This window comes from Ambystoma mexicanum, chromosome 12 (assembly GCF_040938575.1).
Source record: "Ambystoma mexicanum isolate Mex_15411 chromosome 12, UKY_AmexF1_1, whole genome shotgun sequence".
Taxonomy (NCBI): domain Eukaryota; kingdom Metazoa; phylum Chordata; class Amphibia; order Caudata; family Ambystomatidae; genus Ambystoma; species Ambystoma mexicanum.
Genome location: NC_090936.1, coordinates 667,359,789 through 667,377,250, shown reverse-complemented (window position 1 = coordinate 667,377,250; position 17,462 = coordinate 667,359,789). Strand labels below are relative to the sequence as shown.

The 17,462-nt window shown below is 43.5% G+C and overlaps 1 protein-coding gene across 50 annotated transcripts in view; it reads left to right on the top strand.

Annotated features, from left to right (window-relative positions):
* Positions 1–17,462, top strand: part of LOC138513982 (mucin-19) — a 1,848,798-nt gene that overhangs the window by 1,597,593 nt on the left and 233,743 nt on the right. For all 50 annotated transcript variants that reach the window (XM_069629210.1, XM_069629207.1, XM_069629194.1 and 47 more), the window contains 7 exons: positions 8,490–8,558; positions 9,574–9,636; positions 10,066–10,134; positions 11,761–11,829; positions 13,331–13,399; positions 15,436–15,504; positions 17,136–17,204. In XM_069629210.1, the coding sequence (XP_069485311.1) occupies positions 8,490–8,558; positions 9,574–9,636; positions 10,066–10,134; positions 11,761–11,829; positions 13,331–13,399; positions 15,436–15,504; positions 17,136–17,204 (477 nt within the window). The remainder of the gene's footprint in view (positions 1–8,489; positions 8,559–9,573; positions 9,637–10,065; positions 10,135–11,760; positions 11,830–13,330; positions 13,400–15,435; positions 15,505–17,135; positions 17,205–17,462) is intronic.

Sequence of the window (17,462 nt, the reverse complement as noted above, 5' to 3'; positions counted from 1 at the left end):
GGGGTGTGTGTGACTCAAACCCAAGCATCGGAACCAAATACATTACAAGCCTGCATGTGCCCAGCCACAATGCAGCGTATGCCCACAGGAACCACGGAAGCCAACAGATCGTCCCAAAAAAATTGGGAATAAAAGAAATCAAAATAAAAATAAAAATGAGAAACAATCAAAAATGGCCATTGATGGGCCCGGGGGGGTTGGGGAGGCCACCCAGGAGGTCCGAGGACAGGATGCACACCAGAACCCACCTGCGTGGATCCTGGGAAGATAAAACACCTCCATGGGCTCATGGCCCACATGGCTACCATATTGTGGGAGTATCACTGCTGTCGCTATTATCACCCTGTGCAGCTGAATCCGGAGGTGGTTGCACTATGGGAGGCAGCCCACGCAAGGCCCTAGTCTGCTCCTCCATGGCTGCAAGCATGCGGGTGTGGTAGGTCTGGTTCTGGAGGATGAGTGTGCGGAGGTCCCCATGCAACAACTCACGGGATGCCCGGACCTCCGCCCTCGTTGCCTGCACCTCAGCTGAGAGCGTACGGGTGAGACGCTCCAGCTGCTGTTCTGTCCTTTGGTGTGTTGAAGCCTCAAGCTCAACAAGAGTCGTCCTGAGGTGAAGGAGCTCCTGCCTCAGGGCTTCCCTGTGGCCCTGGGACTCAATGGAGATGGCCTCCTGCAGAGTCGCCAGTGCCGCCCGCCTGTCCCTGTTGGACCCCAACATGTCCTCCCTGTGTGACTGGCAGATGGAGTCGGTTGCCTGCTCTAGTCGCTCCATCAGCCTTTCTGGGGGGACAATGGAAGTGGCCACCCTATCCATGGCCTGAGCCATCATCTCGGATGATGCAGCCTGTTGGGTTGCCATACCGTAAATGGATTGCTCCCATGCGGTATTGCCGGGTGGCGTACGGCCACCACGTCGGCGGGCACCACACCTGTCTGGGGCAAGGCGAACTGCGCCTTGCTGTGCCGGCACTGCCTGAGGCTGCAGGACTGCATTCCCCCTCTGATCTGCTGGCCCAGGAACAGGATCAGATGTCGCGGAGTGTGACCCTGCATCCGTAACCACCGAAGGCGTAGCTGCCAACACTGACATCCCCATGGAGGGTTCTGACCCTGGTGCAGGTGGGTGAGACAGAACAGAATCCCTCCCTGGAACACTCACCTGCGACGGCACGTAGGTCTCATCCGAATCAACACCTGAGTACAGCTCGGGGGAGGTGCAGCCAGAGACACCCCTTGAGAGCACGACCTGCAGCACTTGTGGGTTCTCCCCCACCACCACACCACGTCCCTCACTGGTGGTTGGTCGGCCCTCGGACCCCTCCTGGGTCTGCACCATCGCCACAACCCCAGCAGTATCAGGTGCGTCTTCCCCTGCAAAGACATGAAAACAAAGAAATGGAAACAGGCATTAGCACCATGGCACACAATGAGGGCTGAGAAGCAAGAGAACCAGTACTTGATTGACACATATCCCACATGACTAAAACCCTCCCATGCATGCACCCTCACTGCGTATGAAGTGCAGGCAAATGGCACACACTGATGACACCAAGATGGAAGATGAACACATTTTCTGCATGCTGCCTGGCAGTGGCATCACACATTGGCCTGTGATTGCCAGGTGAAACACACATGCCATCACACAGATGGCATGTACCATTGCTATTGAGTGAAGATGGAGAGGAGGGCAGCACCTATTCATTCAGTCCAGTTCCCGCATGTAATTGCTTTTCTAATTCTAACAAGTCAGATTTTTCACCTGGAGCTGCCAGTCTGAAATGGTCCAATTGCACAGGGACATGTGTGTACAAATGATATCCAGGTAACAAAGTCACTCCACTTTACCATACCCATGTCAGACATGTGACTAGTGGACAGCGACATGCCTAGTGAAAGTGGTGGAATGCAAACAAACTGACTGAATGAACAGTGAAAAATAAGCAAATATGTTGTGGCAAGGTGACACTTCAAGGGCAACTGGCGTGCAGTTGGGCTAGATGTCTACTGTTGGCAGAAGGGATACTGCTATGGCCAAATGCAGCTGCGCAGGAAGGATTGCATGAAGCACATGGCTGACCCATACGACTCAGGCGCACACACTCTCACCTGGCACACAAACAGAAGCCCTCACACACACACCATGCACATGGATGACACACACATGCATGTGCACTCACCGGACAATGCCTCGTAATCAGCCAGATCTCCCACGCCTTGGATCTGTTCCTCCGTGACGTAGGTCCCAGCGACTGACTCATGTGGAGTGAGTTCCATGTCTACTACTGGAGACCCACCTCCAGTCACTAGAGTTGCGGCATGACTTGAGGCCAGCTTACTCTTTGCCCTGCGCTTTAGGTCATTCCAGCGCTTATAGCAATCATTGGCTGTGCGCCTCACGATTCCAAGGGCACTTACGATGTCCGCAACGGTCTGCCAGTGTGCCTGGCGTTGTGCAGGTGTGGTCTTGGATCCTGCAACAATGACCATCTCGTTGTCATGTCCGGACACATACTCGACAAGTGCATTCAGTTCGTCATCCGTGAAGCTGGGCTTCCTGGACGGGCCGGACTGTGTAGCCGTGTCTGGGGCATCAGCCTGTGCCGGGCGAGCACTCTTCCTCTTCCGCTTGGAAGGTGGTGGTGATCCTGAGTGTCCTGCGCCGCTCTGGACACTAGGGGCAGGAGCCCTGGTGGACTCTGTATCAGGAGTGTGGGATTGCACACTCAGCATGGGAGTTGGTGCAGGCATTGGCTCTAGTGTGATGGTGTCAGGGGGAATGTCAGCAGCATGGACTAGGACCGACACTGTCCTGGCTGGGTGTGTGAGGGCTGGGGTGGATGGAGCCGCAGCTGCCCCTGCAGCCTCTCCGCCCTGCCTCCTTGGTGCAGCAGATGACCTTGCTGCCCCAGATCCACGTGGCATGATGGCATCAACGTGCACCAGCGCACGTGTCGTAGCCCTGCTGACCTGGAAGTCAGCCATGGAGTCAGCCAGGTCTGGTGCCACAATGGGCTGGTCCAACAAGGGCTGAGCATGGATGGTGTCATCCACATCAGCCTCAATGGGAGGGGGGAGGAGGGGGATTATGGGTGCCCGTGACTGGTCCTCCACACATGGGGGGACAGGCTCACCCTGCAAGTTACGACCACGTCCCCTACCGGATCCACCACGGCCACCACTTGTGGCTCTTCCACCTTTGCCACCCTTACGGAATCCTCGCCTCCCAGCCATGGCACTGATGTTAATGTGCGTATGGGAGTGGATGTAGACTATTGTCCTGGGCAATTGGGGGTCAAAGGGGTTGGTACCAGATGGTAATTGTACCCTAGTGCTCTAGCAAGGCTGAATGTAACCCCTGGGGAAAGATGACGGGTCACGCAACGCACAGGAGGCCCAAAAAAGGGAGATGACGTGCACGCAACCCCTCCTAGACCACGTGTGCAGAAAGAAAAACCTGCACTACGCTGTGGCACCCAGTAACACAAGAATGAACGTATGCGTGTCACACGCAGCCTAGAATGACCTCTGAAGGGGTAGGCTACACACGGGGCAAGCACTGATGTTAGATACGTGCGTGACTCACCGTCTGCCTGGTAAACGAGCGTGTAAAAGGAGCACGTTTGGTTGGCAACACCCCCGCCAAAAGAAGATTTGTACGCTGTCTGAGGAGACAGGACAACAGTAGAAGGGAACACTGTTTGAGGGAACAGGCCCAGGTAAACCAGTAAAAGAGAAAAAAGAGAAAAAGCTGTCAGAGGTAACAGGGAATACGAACTTGAAACGCCGTGAAGTAAATCGCGTGTGAAACGACAAGAAGTACAGAATTCACCCACTCGCTCTCCACGAAAAGCACGTACAAGGAAAACGTGTTCTACACGTACCTTTTATACAGGCCCACACGTCCAGCGTCACTTACGCGGCGTGTACGCGCTAGGGCCATTTCCACCTATTACATGCTTTGTCACTACTGCGTGTAGGGCCATTTCCACCAATTACACGCTTTGTCACTTCTGCGTGTAGGGCCATTTCCACCAATCACACGTGATTACACTCTGACGTGCAGTCTTTCCACGTGTGCTCTGTCATCACGTGCTGTGTGGGAAACACCTGTGCGGGTCACGTCACAGACGCGCTTACGCGCTTTGGCCCTTTCCTCAGTTTTCACGCTGACGTGCAGGATTTTCACGTGCAAAATCACTCCGTACCAAGCTGGCCACGCGTACGCACACGGAATACCACGCTCCTGCCCGGAAGGCCGAACTACTGCCCCCCAGAGCCCGAGCACGCTCCCACCTGCTGCTGCCTGACTGCCTACTGCCCCTGCACTGCTGGGGGGTGGGGGTGGTGGGAGACATGGGTGGGGGCCTGGTGGAGGGTGCCCCTGGTGACTGGGGGGGTGGGGGTGATAGGGGACATGAGTGGGGGCCTGGTGGGGGCTGCCCCTGGTGACTGGGGGGGTGGGGGTGGTGGGAGACATGAGTGGGGGCCTGGTGGAGGGTGTCCCTGGTGACTGGGGGGGTGGGGGTGATAGGGGACATGAGTGGGGGCCTGGTAGGGGCTGCCCCTGGTGACTGGGGGGGTGGGGGTGGTGGGAGACATGAGTGGGGGCCTGGTGGAGGGTGCCCCTGGTGACTGGGGGGGTGGGGGTGATAGAGGACATGAGTGGGGGCCTGGTGGGGGCTGCCCCTGCACTGCTGGGGGGTGGGGGTGGTGGGAGACATGGGTGGGGGCCTGGTGGAGGCTGCCCCTGCACTGCTGGGGGGTGGGGGTGGTGGGAGACATGAGTGGGGGCCTGGTGGAGCGTGCCCCTGGTGACTGGGGGGGTGGGGGTGATAGGGGACATGAGTGGGTGCCTGGTGGAGGCTGCCCCTGCACTGCTGGGGGGTGGGGGTGGTGGGAGACATGAGTGGGGGCCTGGTGGAGGCTGCCCCTGGTGACTGGGGGGGTGGGGGTGGTGGGAGACATGAGTGGGGGCCTGGTGGAGGCTGCCCCTGGTGACTGGGGGGGTGGGGGTGGTGGGAGACATGGGTGGGGGCCTGGTGGAGGGTGCCCCTGGTGACTGGGGGGGTGGGGGTGATAGGGGACATGAGTGGGTGCCTGGTGGAGGCTGCCCCTGCACTGCTGGGGGGTGGGGGTGGTGGGAGACATGAGTGGGGGCCTGGTGGAGGCTGCCCCTGGTGACTGGGGGGGTGGGGGTGGTGGGAGACATGGGTGGGGGCCTGGTGGAGGGTGCCCCTGGTGACTGGGGGGGTGGGGGTGATAGGGGACATGAGTGGGTGCCTGGTGGAGGCTGCCCCTGCACTGCTGGGGGGTGGGGGTGGTGGGAGACATGAGTGGGGGCCTGGTGGAGGGTGCCCCTGGTGACTGGGGGGGTGGGGGTGATAGGGGACATGAGTGGGTGCCTGGTGGAGGCTGCCCCTGCACTGCTGGGGGGTGGGGGTGGTGGGAGACATGAGTGGGGGCCTGGTGGAGGGTGCCCCTGGTGACTGGGGGGGTGGGGGTGATAGGGGACATGAGTGGGTGCCTGGTGGAGGCTGCCCCTGCACTGCTGGGGGGTGGGGGTGGTGGGAGACATGAGTGGGGGCCTGGTGGAGGCTGCCCCTGGTGACTGGGGGGGTGGGGGTGGTGGGAGAAATGAGTGGGGGCCTGGTGGAGGCTGCCCGTGGTGACTGGGGGGGTGGGGGTGGTGGGAGACATGGGTGGGGGCCTGGTGGAGGGTGCCCCTGGATGGTGGGGGGTGGGGGGTGGGGCTGGTGGGTGACATGAGCAGGTGTGCAGGGTAGTCCCCTGTTTTGTGGGCTGCCTGCAGGGGCCGTGGAGGGTGTACAGGGAACACCTGTGAGGACCCACCCAGCCTAATCGCGTGTGTAACTTCCCACGCACCCCTGTAATACACGTACCAAGCCAAATCGCGTGTGAGAATTCCCGCGCACCCCTGAAATACACGTACCCTGCTGAAGTCGCGTGTAAAACTTTCCGCGCACCCCTGAAATGCATGCGCCCAGGCTATTCGCGTGTGGAACTTCCCGCGCACCCCTGAAATACACGCGCCCAGGCTATTCGCGAGTGGAACTTCCCGCGCACCCCTGAAATACACGCGCCCAGGCTATTCGCGAGTGGGACTTCCCGCGCACCCCTGAAATACACGTAGCACGCTGGGAGACATGAGTGGGGGCCTGGTGGAGGGTGCCCCTGGTGGCGGGGGGGGTGTGGGGGGGATAGGGGACATGAGTGTGGGCCTGGTGGAGGATGCCCCTGCACTGCTGGGGGGTGGGGGTGGTGGGTGACATGGGTTGGGGCCTGCTGGCAGGTGCCCCACAGTGCTGGGGGGTGGGGGTGGTAGGAGACATGGGTGGGGGCCTGGTGGTGGGTGCCCCTGGTGGCTGGGGGTGCAGGGGGACATGAGCAGGTGTGCAGGGTAGTCCCCTGTTTTGTGGGCTGCCTGCAGGGGCCTTGGAGGGTGTACAGGGAACACCTGTGAGGACCCACCCAGCCTAATCGCATGTGATAATTCCCACGCACCCCTGTAATACACGTACCCAGCAAATTGGCGTGTGATAATTCCCACGCACCCCTGTAATTCACGTACCCTGCCAAATCGCGTGTGATAATTCCCGCGTACCCCTGTATTACACGTGCCCTGGCTAATCGCATGTAAGACTTCCCGCATACCCCTGTAATACACGTTCCCTGGACAATCGTGTGTTGAACTTCCCGCGTACCCCTGTAATACACGTTCCCTGGACAATCGCGTGTTGAACTTCCCGCGTACCCCTGTAATTCACGTTCCCTGGACTATCGCGTGTTGAACTTCCCGCGTACCCCTGTAATACACGTTCCCTGGACAATCGCGTGTTGAACTTCCCGCGTACCCCTGTAATTCACGTTCCCTGGACTATCGCGTGTTGAACTTCCCGCGTACCCCTGTAATACACGTTCCCTGGACTATCGCATGTTGAACTTCCCGCGCACCCCTGAAATACACGTACCCTGACACCCTGGCTAATCGCGTGTATAACTTCACGCGTACCCCTGATATGCACGTTACCCGCTTTGCGTTCCTTGTTTGGCAGCCCTGTAAACTGGTCCAGGGTTAGCGCAGCCCTTTGCGATGATTTAGCGATTTTGATGGCTTTTCCTTGCGCGAGGGCGTTCTTGGGGGCGTTACTGGCGCTGCTGCAGGGTCGCTGCGATACTCTGCGCCACGGCTGGTTTGGGAGCCTAAAATCCATGAATACGCTGTGCGCGGAAATCGGTTTTAGCGCACGTGCCTGGCGCAGACAATCGCACGCGGACACTCTGCGCCAGCCGCTTGCGACACTTTTCTGCGAAATTCTATGAATTACCCTCCATGTTGTGTTACTGTCAAAAATAGATATCTGCAAGATTCTATTGAAAACAACTTTATAAACAAGGCCCATTATATCCAAATGAAAGCAATGTCATTATTTATTTTGAATCCCCATCAATTGCAAATATTTTATGTAATTTTTCTACCATTGTTCAAGGACTTTTCATTTAATATTTAATAACCAGAGTTTGCTCCAAATATTTGTTCTTTATTAATTTGTTGCAAGCCTCCTTCAAAATAACAGACCTATGTCTAAAATACAAATGTGTGGTACCTACAGAAAAGAAGGAGGTCAACATTCAGCAATCTCATTAGTAAACTCAAATACCCACTGACTGCAAATATTATATGCCGATTTTTGAGTGTAGACCTTTGAATTAGATGTTTGGCCGTTGACCATTTATTATTATTACTATGGTGAAATTATAAAAGCTGTCTTTGGCAAATATTTTTAGAGATACAAATAGTTAGTCATTACTATATAGAAGAGAGTAATTATAAATTGGTCCTGGGTTTTGTACATTTGTGATCAATTTGCTTTTATAACACTTTTGAACATTATGGAAGAGTGTTAATTGTTTATTTAAAAATATGAAACTGTACACATATTTAGCCATTCTCTGATTACAATCCATCTTATATCAAGCAACTGTGTCTCTGGAAACCTCTGGAATCAATAAAGTATCTACAGGTCCAGCTAGCATAGGAAGTATGTTATTCATTATTTATGCTCATTAGCAAAATACAAATATGAACAAAATCTAAAATAGTCGTGCAAGTTAGAAAATGCTTCTTCATTTTCTAGCACAGTTTGGAAATTAATTTCCATGAATGTGGAAATGACAAGGCCTAACTTGATGAAGATAATGCATTGGAAGCTATTGGTATTTAGGACATTTTATGGTATGGAGAGAACTGTAACTAGAAAATAATATAACAAACATGTATTGCCATAGAATGTCTTACCTTTAATAAACTGAAAGAATTGGGTACAACAGATGGCAGCTAAATACATAGTTCAAAACCACATGTCAAATATTTTCCTAAAGTATTGAAGATATTATTTTGGAAAATAGTTATGAAACATTGATGCACTTCTAGCCATTTGCTGATTAAAATCTAACTTTTTATCTAGCAACAGCGCCTCCACCCACTGAAACCTCTGGCGCTACTCAAATTACAACAGGTCCACCAAGCACAGGAAGTAGGTCTTTCAATGGTTGTGGGCACAAACAAACGTGACTATCAATATTGAAATGTGAAATACATCAGCATGTTGAAAAATCAGCATCCATTTCCTCATACATTTTGTAAATTCATTTCCATAAATGTGGATGTGACATTGCTTGAAGTGATAAAAACAAAATCGTGAGAACATTCTCGGCCTGATTCACAAAAGATTGCTCAATGGGAAACCATATTGGAAAATGCTTTGTGAATCAGGGCCTATGGCTTTTGCCACAGATACAACTGAACAATTAACAATATTTTGCATCCGTAGATTGTGCAAACTATTCCTTTATTCATTTGTTAGGATTGTCCTACAAAATGACTGACCTATGTCTAACACACCATGTTTTGTTACTGTCAAAAATAGATATCTGGAAGATTCTATTGAAAACAACTATATAAACAAGGCCCATTAAATCCAAATTAAAGCAATGTCATGATTTATTTGGAATCCCCATCAATTTCAAATATTTTATGTAATTTTTCTATCATTGTTCATGGACTTTTCATTTAATATTTAATGACCAGAGTATGCCCCAAATGTTGTTCTTTATTAATTTGTTGCAATTTTCCTTCAAAATAACAGACCTATGTTTAAAATTCAAATTTGTGGTACCTACAGAAAAGAAGTAGGTAAACATTCAGCAATCTCATTAGTAAACTCAAATACCCACTGACTGCAAATATTGTGTGCCGATTTTCGAGTGTAGACCTTTGAATTAGATGTTTGGCCTTTGACCATCTATTATTATTACTACTGGTGAAATTATAAAAGCTGTCTTTGGCAAATATTTTTAGAGATAAAAATAGTTACTCATTAGTATATAGAAGAGACTGATTATAAATCGGTCTTGTGTTTTGTACAGTTGTGATCAATTTGCATTTATAACACGTTTGAACATTATGGAAGAGTGTTGATTGTTTATTTAAAAGTATGAAACTGTATACATATTTATCCATTCTCTGATTACAATCCATCTTTTATCAAGCAACTGTGTCTCTGGAAACCTCTGGAATCACTAAAGTATCTACAGGTCCACCTAACATAGGAAGTATGTTATTCATTATTTATGCTCATTCGCAAAATACAAATATGAACAAAATCTAAAATAGTCGTGCAAGTTAGAAAATGCGCCTTCATTTTCTAACACAGTTTGGAAATTAATTTCCATGAATGTGGAAATGACAAGGCTTAACTTGATCAAGATAATGCATTGGAAGCTAGTGGTATTTAGGACATTTTATGGTATGGATAAAACTGTAAGTAGAAAAGAATATAACAAAAATGTGTTGCCGTAGAATGTCTTACCTTTAATAAACTGAAAGGATTGGGTACAACAGATGACAGCTAAATACATAGTTCAAAACCACATAATGTCAAATATTTTCCAAAAGTATTGAAGATATTATTTTGGAAAATAGTAATGAAACATCTTTACACTTGTAGCTATTTTCTGATTAAAATCCATCTTTTTATCTAGCAACAGTGCCTTCACCCACTGAAACCTCTGGTACCACTCAAGTCTCAACAGGTCCGCCAAGCACAGGAAGTAGGTCTTTCGATGGTTGTGGTCACCAACAAATGTGACTATTAATATTGAAATGTGAAATAGATCAGCATGTTGAAAAATCAGCATCCATTACCTCATACATTTTGGAAATGAATTTCCATAAATGTTAATGTGACATTGCTTGAAGTGATAAAAAACGAAATAGTGAGAATATGTTGGGCCTGATTCACAAAATATGTTTCAACGGGAAACCATGTTGGCAAATGCTTTGTAAATCAAGGACTACGGTTTTTGGCATAGGCACAATTGAACAAATAACATTATTTTGCATCTGTAGAGATTGCAAACTATTCCTTTATTCATTTGTTAGGATTGTCCTACAAGATGACTGACCTATATCTAACACACCATGTTTTGTTACTGTCAAAAATAGATATCTGCAAGATTCCATAGAAGAACACTTCAAAAACAAGGCTCATTATATCCAAATTCAAGCAATGTCATTATTTATTTTAAATCCCCATTAAATATGAATATTTTATGTAATTTTTTTTACCATTTTACAGTTTGCCCCAAATATCTGTCCTTTATTAATTTGTTGGAAGCCTCCTTATGAATAACAGACCTTTGTTTAAAATACAAATGTGTGGTACCTGCAGAAAAGAAGTAGGTCAACATTCAGCAATGTCTTTAGTAAACTCAAATCCCAACTGACTGCTAATAATGTATATCGATTTTCCAGTGTAGACCTTTTTATTAGATGTTTAGCCTTCACCCATTTATTATTATTACTAATGGTGAAATTATAAAAGCTGTCTTTGGCAAATATTTTTAGAGATAAAAATAGTTAGTCATTATTATATAGAAGAGAATGAATAAAAATTGGTATTTTGTTTTGTACAGTTGTGATCAATTTACTTTTATAACACTTTTTAACATTATGGAAGAATGTTGATTGTTTTTTTCAAAGTTTGAAACATGTATACATATTTAGCGAGTCTCTGACTACAATCCATCTTTTATTAAGCAACTTTTGGGCCGATTCATGGATTTATTTGCGTCAAAAGACAGGGATTTGAGCGTGATTCTGCCAGCAAATCCCCATTTGTTAAACAGGGATTTGCGGGTAGAATGGCGCACAAATCCGAGATTTTTGGCGCAATTAATTCAATGAATCAGCCCCTTAGTCTGGGAACTACTGGATTCACTGAAGTATGAACAGGTCCACCTAGCACTTTAAGTGTTATTCATTATTTATGCTCATTAGCAAAATAAAAAGATCAACAAAATCTAAAATAGACGTGCAAGTTAGAAAATGTGCCTTCATTTTCTCGCAGTTTGGAAATTGATTTCCATAGATGTGGAAATGACAAGGCTTAAATTGATGAAGATAATGCATTGGAAGATATTGGTATTTAAGACATTTTATGGTATGGGGAGAACTGTAACTAAAAAAGAATTTAACAAAAATGTATTGCTATAGAATATCTTACCTTTAATAAACTAAAAGGATTGGGTGCAACAGATGACAGCTAGATCCATAGCTCAAAACCACATAATAACAAATATTTTCCAAAAGTATTGAAGATATTATTTTGTAAAATAGTTATGAAACATCTTTAAACTTGTAGCCATTTTTTGATTAAAATCCATCTTTTTATCTAGCAACAGTGCCTTCACCCACTGAAACCTCTGGTACCACTCAAGTCTCAACAGGTCCGCCAAGCACAGGAAGTAGGTCTTTCAATGGTTGTGGTCACCAACAAAAGTGACTATTAATATTGAAATGTGAAATACATCACCATGTCTAAAAATCAGCATCCATTCCCTCATACATTTTGGAAATTCATTTCCATAAATGTGGATGTGACATTGCTTCAAGTGATAAAAATTAAATAGTGAGAACATTCTCGGCCTGATTCACAAAAGATTGTTCAATGGGAAACCACATTGGAAAATGCTTTGTGAATCGGGGCCTATGGCTTTTGCCATAGATACAACTGAACAAATGACAATATTTAGCATCCGTAGATTGTGCAAACTATTCCTTTATTCATTTGTTAGGATTGTCCTGCAAAATGACTGACCTATATCTAACACACCATGTTGTGTTACTGTCAAAAATAGATATCTGCAAGATTCTATTGAAAACAACTTTACAAACAAGGCCCATTATATCCAAATGAAAGCAATGTCATTATTTATTTTGAATCCCCATCAATTGCAAATATTTTATGTAATTTGTCTACCATTGTTCAAGGACTTTTCATTTAATATTTAATGACCAGAGTTTGCTCCAAATATTTGTTCTTTATTAATTTGTTGCAAGCCTCCTTCAAAATAACAGACCTATGTTTAAAATACAAATTTGTGGTACCTAGAGAAAAGAAGTAGGTCAACATTCAGCAATCTCATTACTAAACTCAAATACCCACTGACTAAAAATATTATATGCCGATTTTCGAGTGTAGACCTTTGAATTAGATGTTTGGCCTTTGACCATTTATTATTATTACTACTGGTGAAATTATAAAAGCTGTCTTTGGCAAATATTTTTAGAGATAAAAATAGTCATTATTATATAGAAGAGAGTGATTATAAATTGGTCTTGAGTTTTGTACAGTTGTGATCAATTTGCTTTTATAGCACTTTTGAACATATTGGAAGACTGTTGATTGTTTATTTAAAAGTATGAAACTGTATACATTTTTAGCCATTCTCTGATTACAATCCATCTTTTATCAAGCAATGTCTCTGGAAACCTCTCGAATCACTAAAGTATCTACAGGTCCACCTAGCATAGGAAGTATGTTATTCATTATTTGTGCTCATTAGCAAAATACAAATATGAATAAAATGTAAAATAGTCGTGCAAGTTAGGAAATGCACCTCCACTTTCTAGCACAGTTTGGAATTTAATTTCCATAAATGTGGAAATGGCAAGGCTTAACTTGATGAAGATAATGCATTGGAAATTATTGGTATTTAGGACATGTTATTGTATGGAGAAAACTGTAACTTGAAAAGTATATAACAAAAATGTATTGCCATAGAATGTCTTACCTTTAATAAACTGAAAGGATTGGCTACAACAGATGACAGCTAAATACATAGTTCAAAACCAGATAATGTCAATTTTTTTCCAAAATTATTGAATATATTATTTAAGAAAATAGTTATGAAACATTAATACACTTGTAGCAATTTGCTGATTAAAATCCATCTTTTTATCTAGCAACAGTGTCTCCACCCACTGAAACCTTGGGTACTACTCAAGTTACAACAGGTCCACCAAGCACAGGAAGTAGGTCTTTCAATGGTTGTGGTCACCAACAAATGTGACTATTAATATTGAAATGTGAAATAGATCAGCATGTTGAAAAATCAGCATCCATTACCTCATACATTTTGGAAATGAATATCCATAAATGTTAATGTGACATTGCTTGAAGTGATAAAAAACGAAATAGTGAGAATATGTTGGGCCTGATTCACAAAAGATGTTTCAATGGGAAACCATGTTGGAAAATGCTTTGTTAATCAAGCACTATGGTTTTTGGCACAGGCACAATTGAACAAATAACAATATTTTGCATCTGTAGATGTTGCAAACTATTCCTTTATTCATTTGTTAGGATTGTCCTACAAAATGACTGACCTATATCTAACACACCATGTTTTGTTACTGTCAAAAATAGATATCTGCAAGATTCCCTAGAAGAACACTTCAAAAACAAGGCCCATTATATACAAATTCAAGCAATGGCATTATTTTTTTTTAAATCCCCATTAAATGTAAATATTTTATGTAATTTTTCTACCATTTTACAGTTTGCCCCAAATATCTGTCCTTTATTAATTTGTTGGAAGCCTCCTTATGAATAACAGACCTTTGTTTAAAATACAAATGAGTGGTACTTGCAGAAAAGAAGTAGGTCAACATTCAGCAATGTCTTTAGTAAACTCAAATCCCAACTGACTGCCAATAATGTATATCGATTTTCCAGTGTAGACCTTTTTATTAGATGTTTGGCCTACAAATACAATGAGTGGTACTTGCAGAAAAGAAGTAGGTCAACATTCAGCAATGTCTTTAGTAAACTCAAATCCCAACTGACTGCCAATAATGTATATCGATTTTCCAGTGTAGACCTTTTTATTAGATGTTTGGCCTTCGCCCATTTATTTTTATTACTAAAGGTGAAATAATAAAAGTTGTCTTTGGCAAATATTTTTAGAGATAAAAACAGTTAGTCATTGTTATATAGAAGAGAGTGATTAAAAATTGGTCTTTTGTTTTGTACAGTTTTGATCAATTTAGTTTTAGAACACTTTTTAACATTATGGAAGAAAGTTGATTGTTTATTTCAAAGATTGAAATATGTATACATATTTAGCGAGTCTCTGATTACAATCCATGTTTTATCAAGCAACTTTGGGGCTGATTCATGGAATTATTTGCTCCGAGAAATGGGGATTAGTGCGCCATTCGGCCCGCAAATCACCATTTGTTAAACAGGGATTTGCGGGCAGAATGGCGCACAACTGCTCGATTTTCAGCGCAAATAATTCCATGAATAAGCCCCTTAGTCTCTGGAATCCTCTGGAGTCACTGAAGCATCTACAGGTCCACCTAGCACAGGATGTGTTATTCATTATGTATGCTCATTAGCAAGATAAAAATATCAACAAAATCTAAAATAGTCGTGCAAGTAAGAAAATGTGCCTTCATTTTCTAGCACAGTTTAGAAATTGATTTCCATAGATGTGGAAATGACAAAGCTTAAATTGATGAAGATAATGCATTGTAAGATATTGGTATTTAAGACATTTTATGGTATGGGGAGAACTGTAACTCGAAAGGAATGTAACAAAAATGTATTGCCATAGACTGTCTTTCCTTTAATATTAATATTTCCTTTTATTTTTGTACTCATTAGCAAAATACAAATATCAATAAAATCTAAAATAGTTGTGATAGTTAGGAAATGCGCCTTCACTTTCTAGCACAGTTTGGAAATTAATTTCCATAAATGTGGAAATGACAAGGCTTGACTTGATGAAGGTAATGCATTGGAAGTTGTTGTTATTTAGGACATTTTATGGTATGGAGAGAACTGTAAGTAGAAAGGAATATAACAAAACTGTATTGCCATAGAATGTGTTACCTTTAATAAACTGAAAGTATTGGCTACAACAGATGGCATCTAAATACATAGTTCAAAATCAGATAATGTCACATTTTTTCCAAAAGTATTGAAGATATTATTTTGGAAAATAGTTATGAAACATTGATACACTTGTAGCCATTTGCTGTTTAAAATCCATCTTTTTATCTAGCAACAGTGCCTCCACCCACTGAAACCTCGGGTACTACTCAAGTTACAACAGGTCCACCAAGCACAGGAAGTAGGTCTTTCAATGGTTGTTGTCAACAACAAATGTGACTATTAATATTGAAATGTGAAATATATCAGCATGTTGAAAAATCAGCATCCATTACCTCATACATTTTGGAAATTAATTTCCATAAATGTTAATGTGACATTGCTTGAAGTGATAAAAAACGAAATAGTGAGAATATGTTGGGCCTGATTCACAAAAGATGTTTCAATGGGAAACCATATTGGAAAATGCTTTGTTAATCAAGGACTACGGCTTTTGGCACAGGTGCAATTGAACAAATAACATTATTTTGCATCTGTAGATATTGCTAACTATTCCTTTATTCATTTGTTAGGATTGTCCTACAAGATGACTGACCTATATCTAACACACCATGTTTTGTAACTGTCAAAAATAGATATCTGCAAGATTCCATAGAAGAACACTTAAAAAACAAGGCTCATTATATCCAAATTCAAGCAATGTCATTATTTATTTTAAATCCCCATTAAATATGAATATTTTATGTAATTTTTCTACCATTTTACAGTTTGCCCCAAATATCTGTCCTTTATTAATTTGTTGGAAGCCTCCTTATGAATAACAGACCTTTGTTTAAAATACAAATGTGTGGTACCTGCAGAAAAGAAGTAGGTCAACTTTCAGCAATGTCTTTAGTAAACTCAAATCCCAACTGACTGCCAATAATGTATATCGATTTTCCAGTGTAGACCTTTTTATTAAATGTTTGGCCTTCACCCATTTATTATTATTACTAATGGTGAAATTATAAAAGCTGTCTTTGGCAAATATTTTTAGAGATAAAAATAGTTAGTCATTATTATATAGAAGAGAATGAATAAAAATTGGTCTTTTGTTTTGTACAGTTGTAATCAATTTACTTTTATTTATAACTCTTTTTAACATTATGGAACAATGTTGATTGTTTTTTTCAAAGTTTGAAACATGTATACATATTTAGCGAGTCTCTGATTACAATCCATCTTTTATTAAGCAACTGTTGGGCCGATTCATGGATTTATTTGCGTCAAAAGACAGGGATTTGAGCGCGATTCTGCCTGCAAATCCCCATTTGTTAAACAGGGATTTGCGGGTAGAATGGCGCACAAATCTGAGATTTTTGGTGCAATTAATTCAATGAATCAGCCCCTTAGTCTCTGGAAACTACTGGATTCACTGAAGTATATACAGGTCCACCCAGCACTTTAAGTGTTATTCATTATTTATGCTCATTAGCAAAATAAAAATATCAACAAAATCTAAAATAGTCGTGCAAGTTAGAAAATGTGCCTTCATTTTCTCGCAGTTTGGAAATTGATTTCCATAGATGTGGAAATGACAAGGCTTAAATTGATGAAGATAATGCATTGGAAGATATTGGTATTTAAGACATTTTATGGTATGGGGAGAACTGTAACTAAAAAAGAATTTAACAAAAATGTATTGCTATAGAATATCTTACCTTTAATAAACTGAAAGGATTGGGTGCAACAGATGACAGCTAGATCCATAGCTCAAAACCACATAATAACAAATATTTTCCAAAAGTATTGAAGATATTATTTTGGAAAATAGTTATGAAACATCTTTACACTTGTAGCCATTTTCTGATTAAAATCCATCTTTTTATCTAGCAACAGTGCCTTCACCCACTGAAACCTCTGGTACCACTCAAATCTCAACAGGTCCGCCAAGCACAGGAAGTAGGTCTTTCAATGGTTGTGGTCACCAACAAAAGTGACTATTAATATTGAAATGTGAAATACATCACCATGTCTAAAAATAAGCATCCATTCCCTCATACATTTTGGAAATTCATTTCCATAAATGTGGATGTGACATTGCTTCAAGTGATAAAAATTAAATAGTGAGAACATTCTCGGCCTGATTCACAAAAGATTGTTCAATGGGAAACCACATTGGGAAATGCTTTGTGAATCGGGGCCTATGGCTTTTGCCTT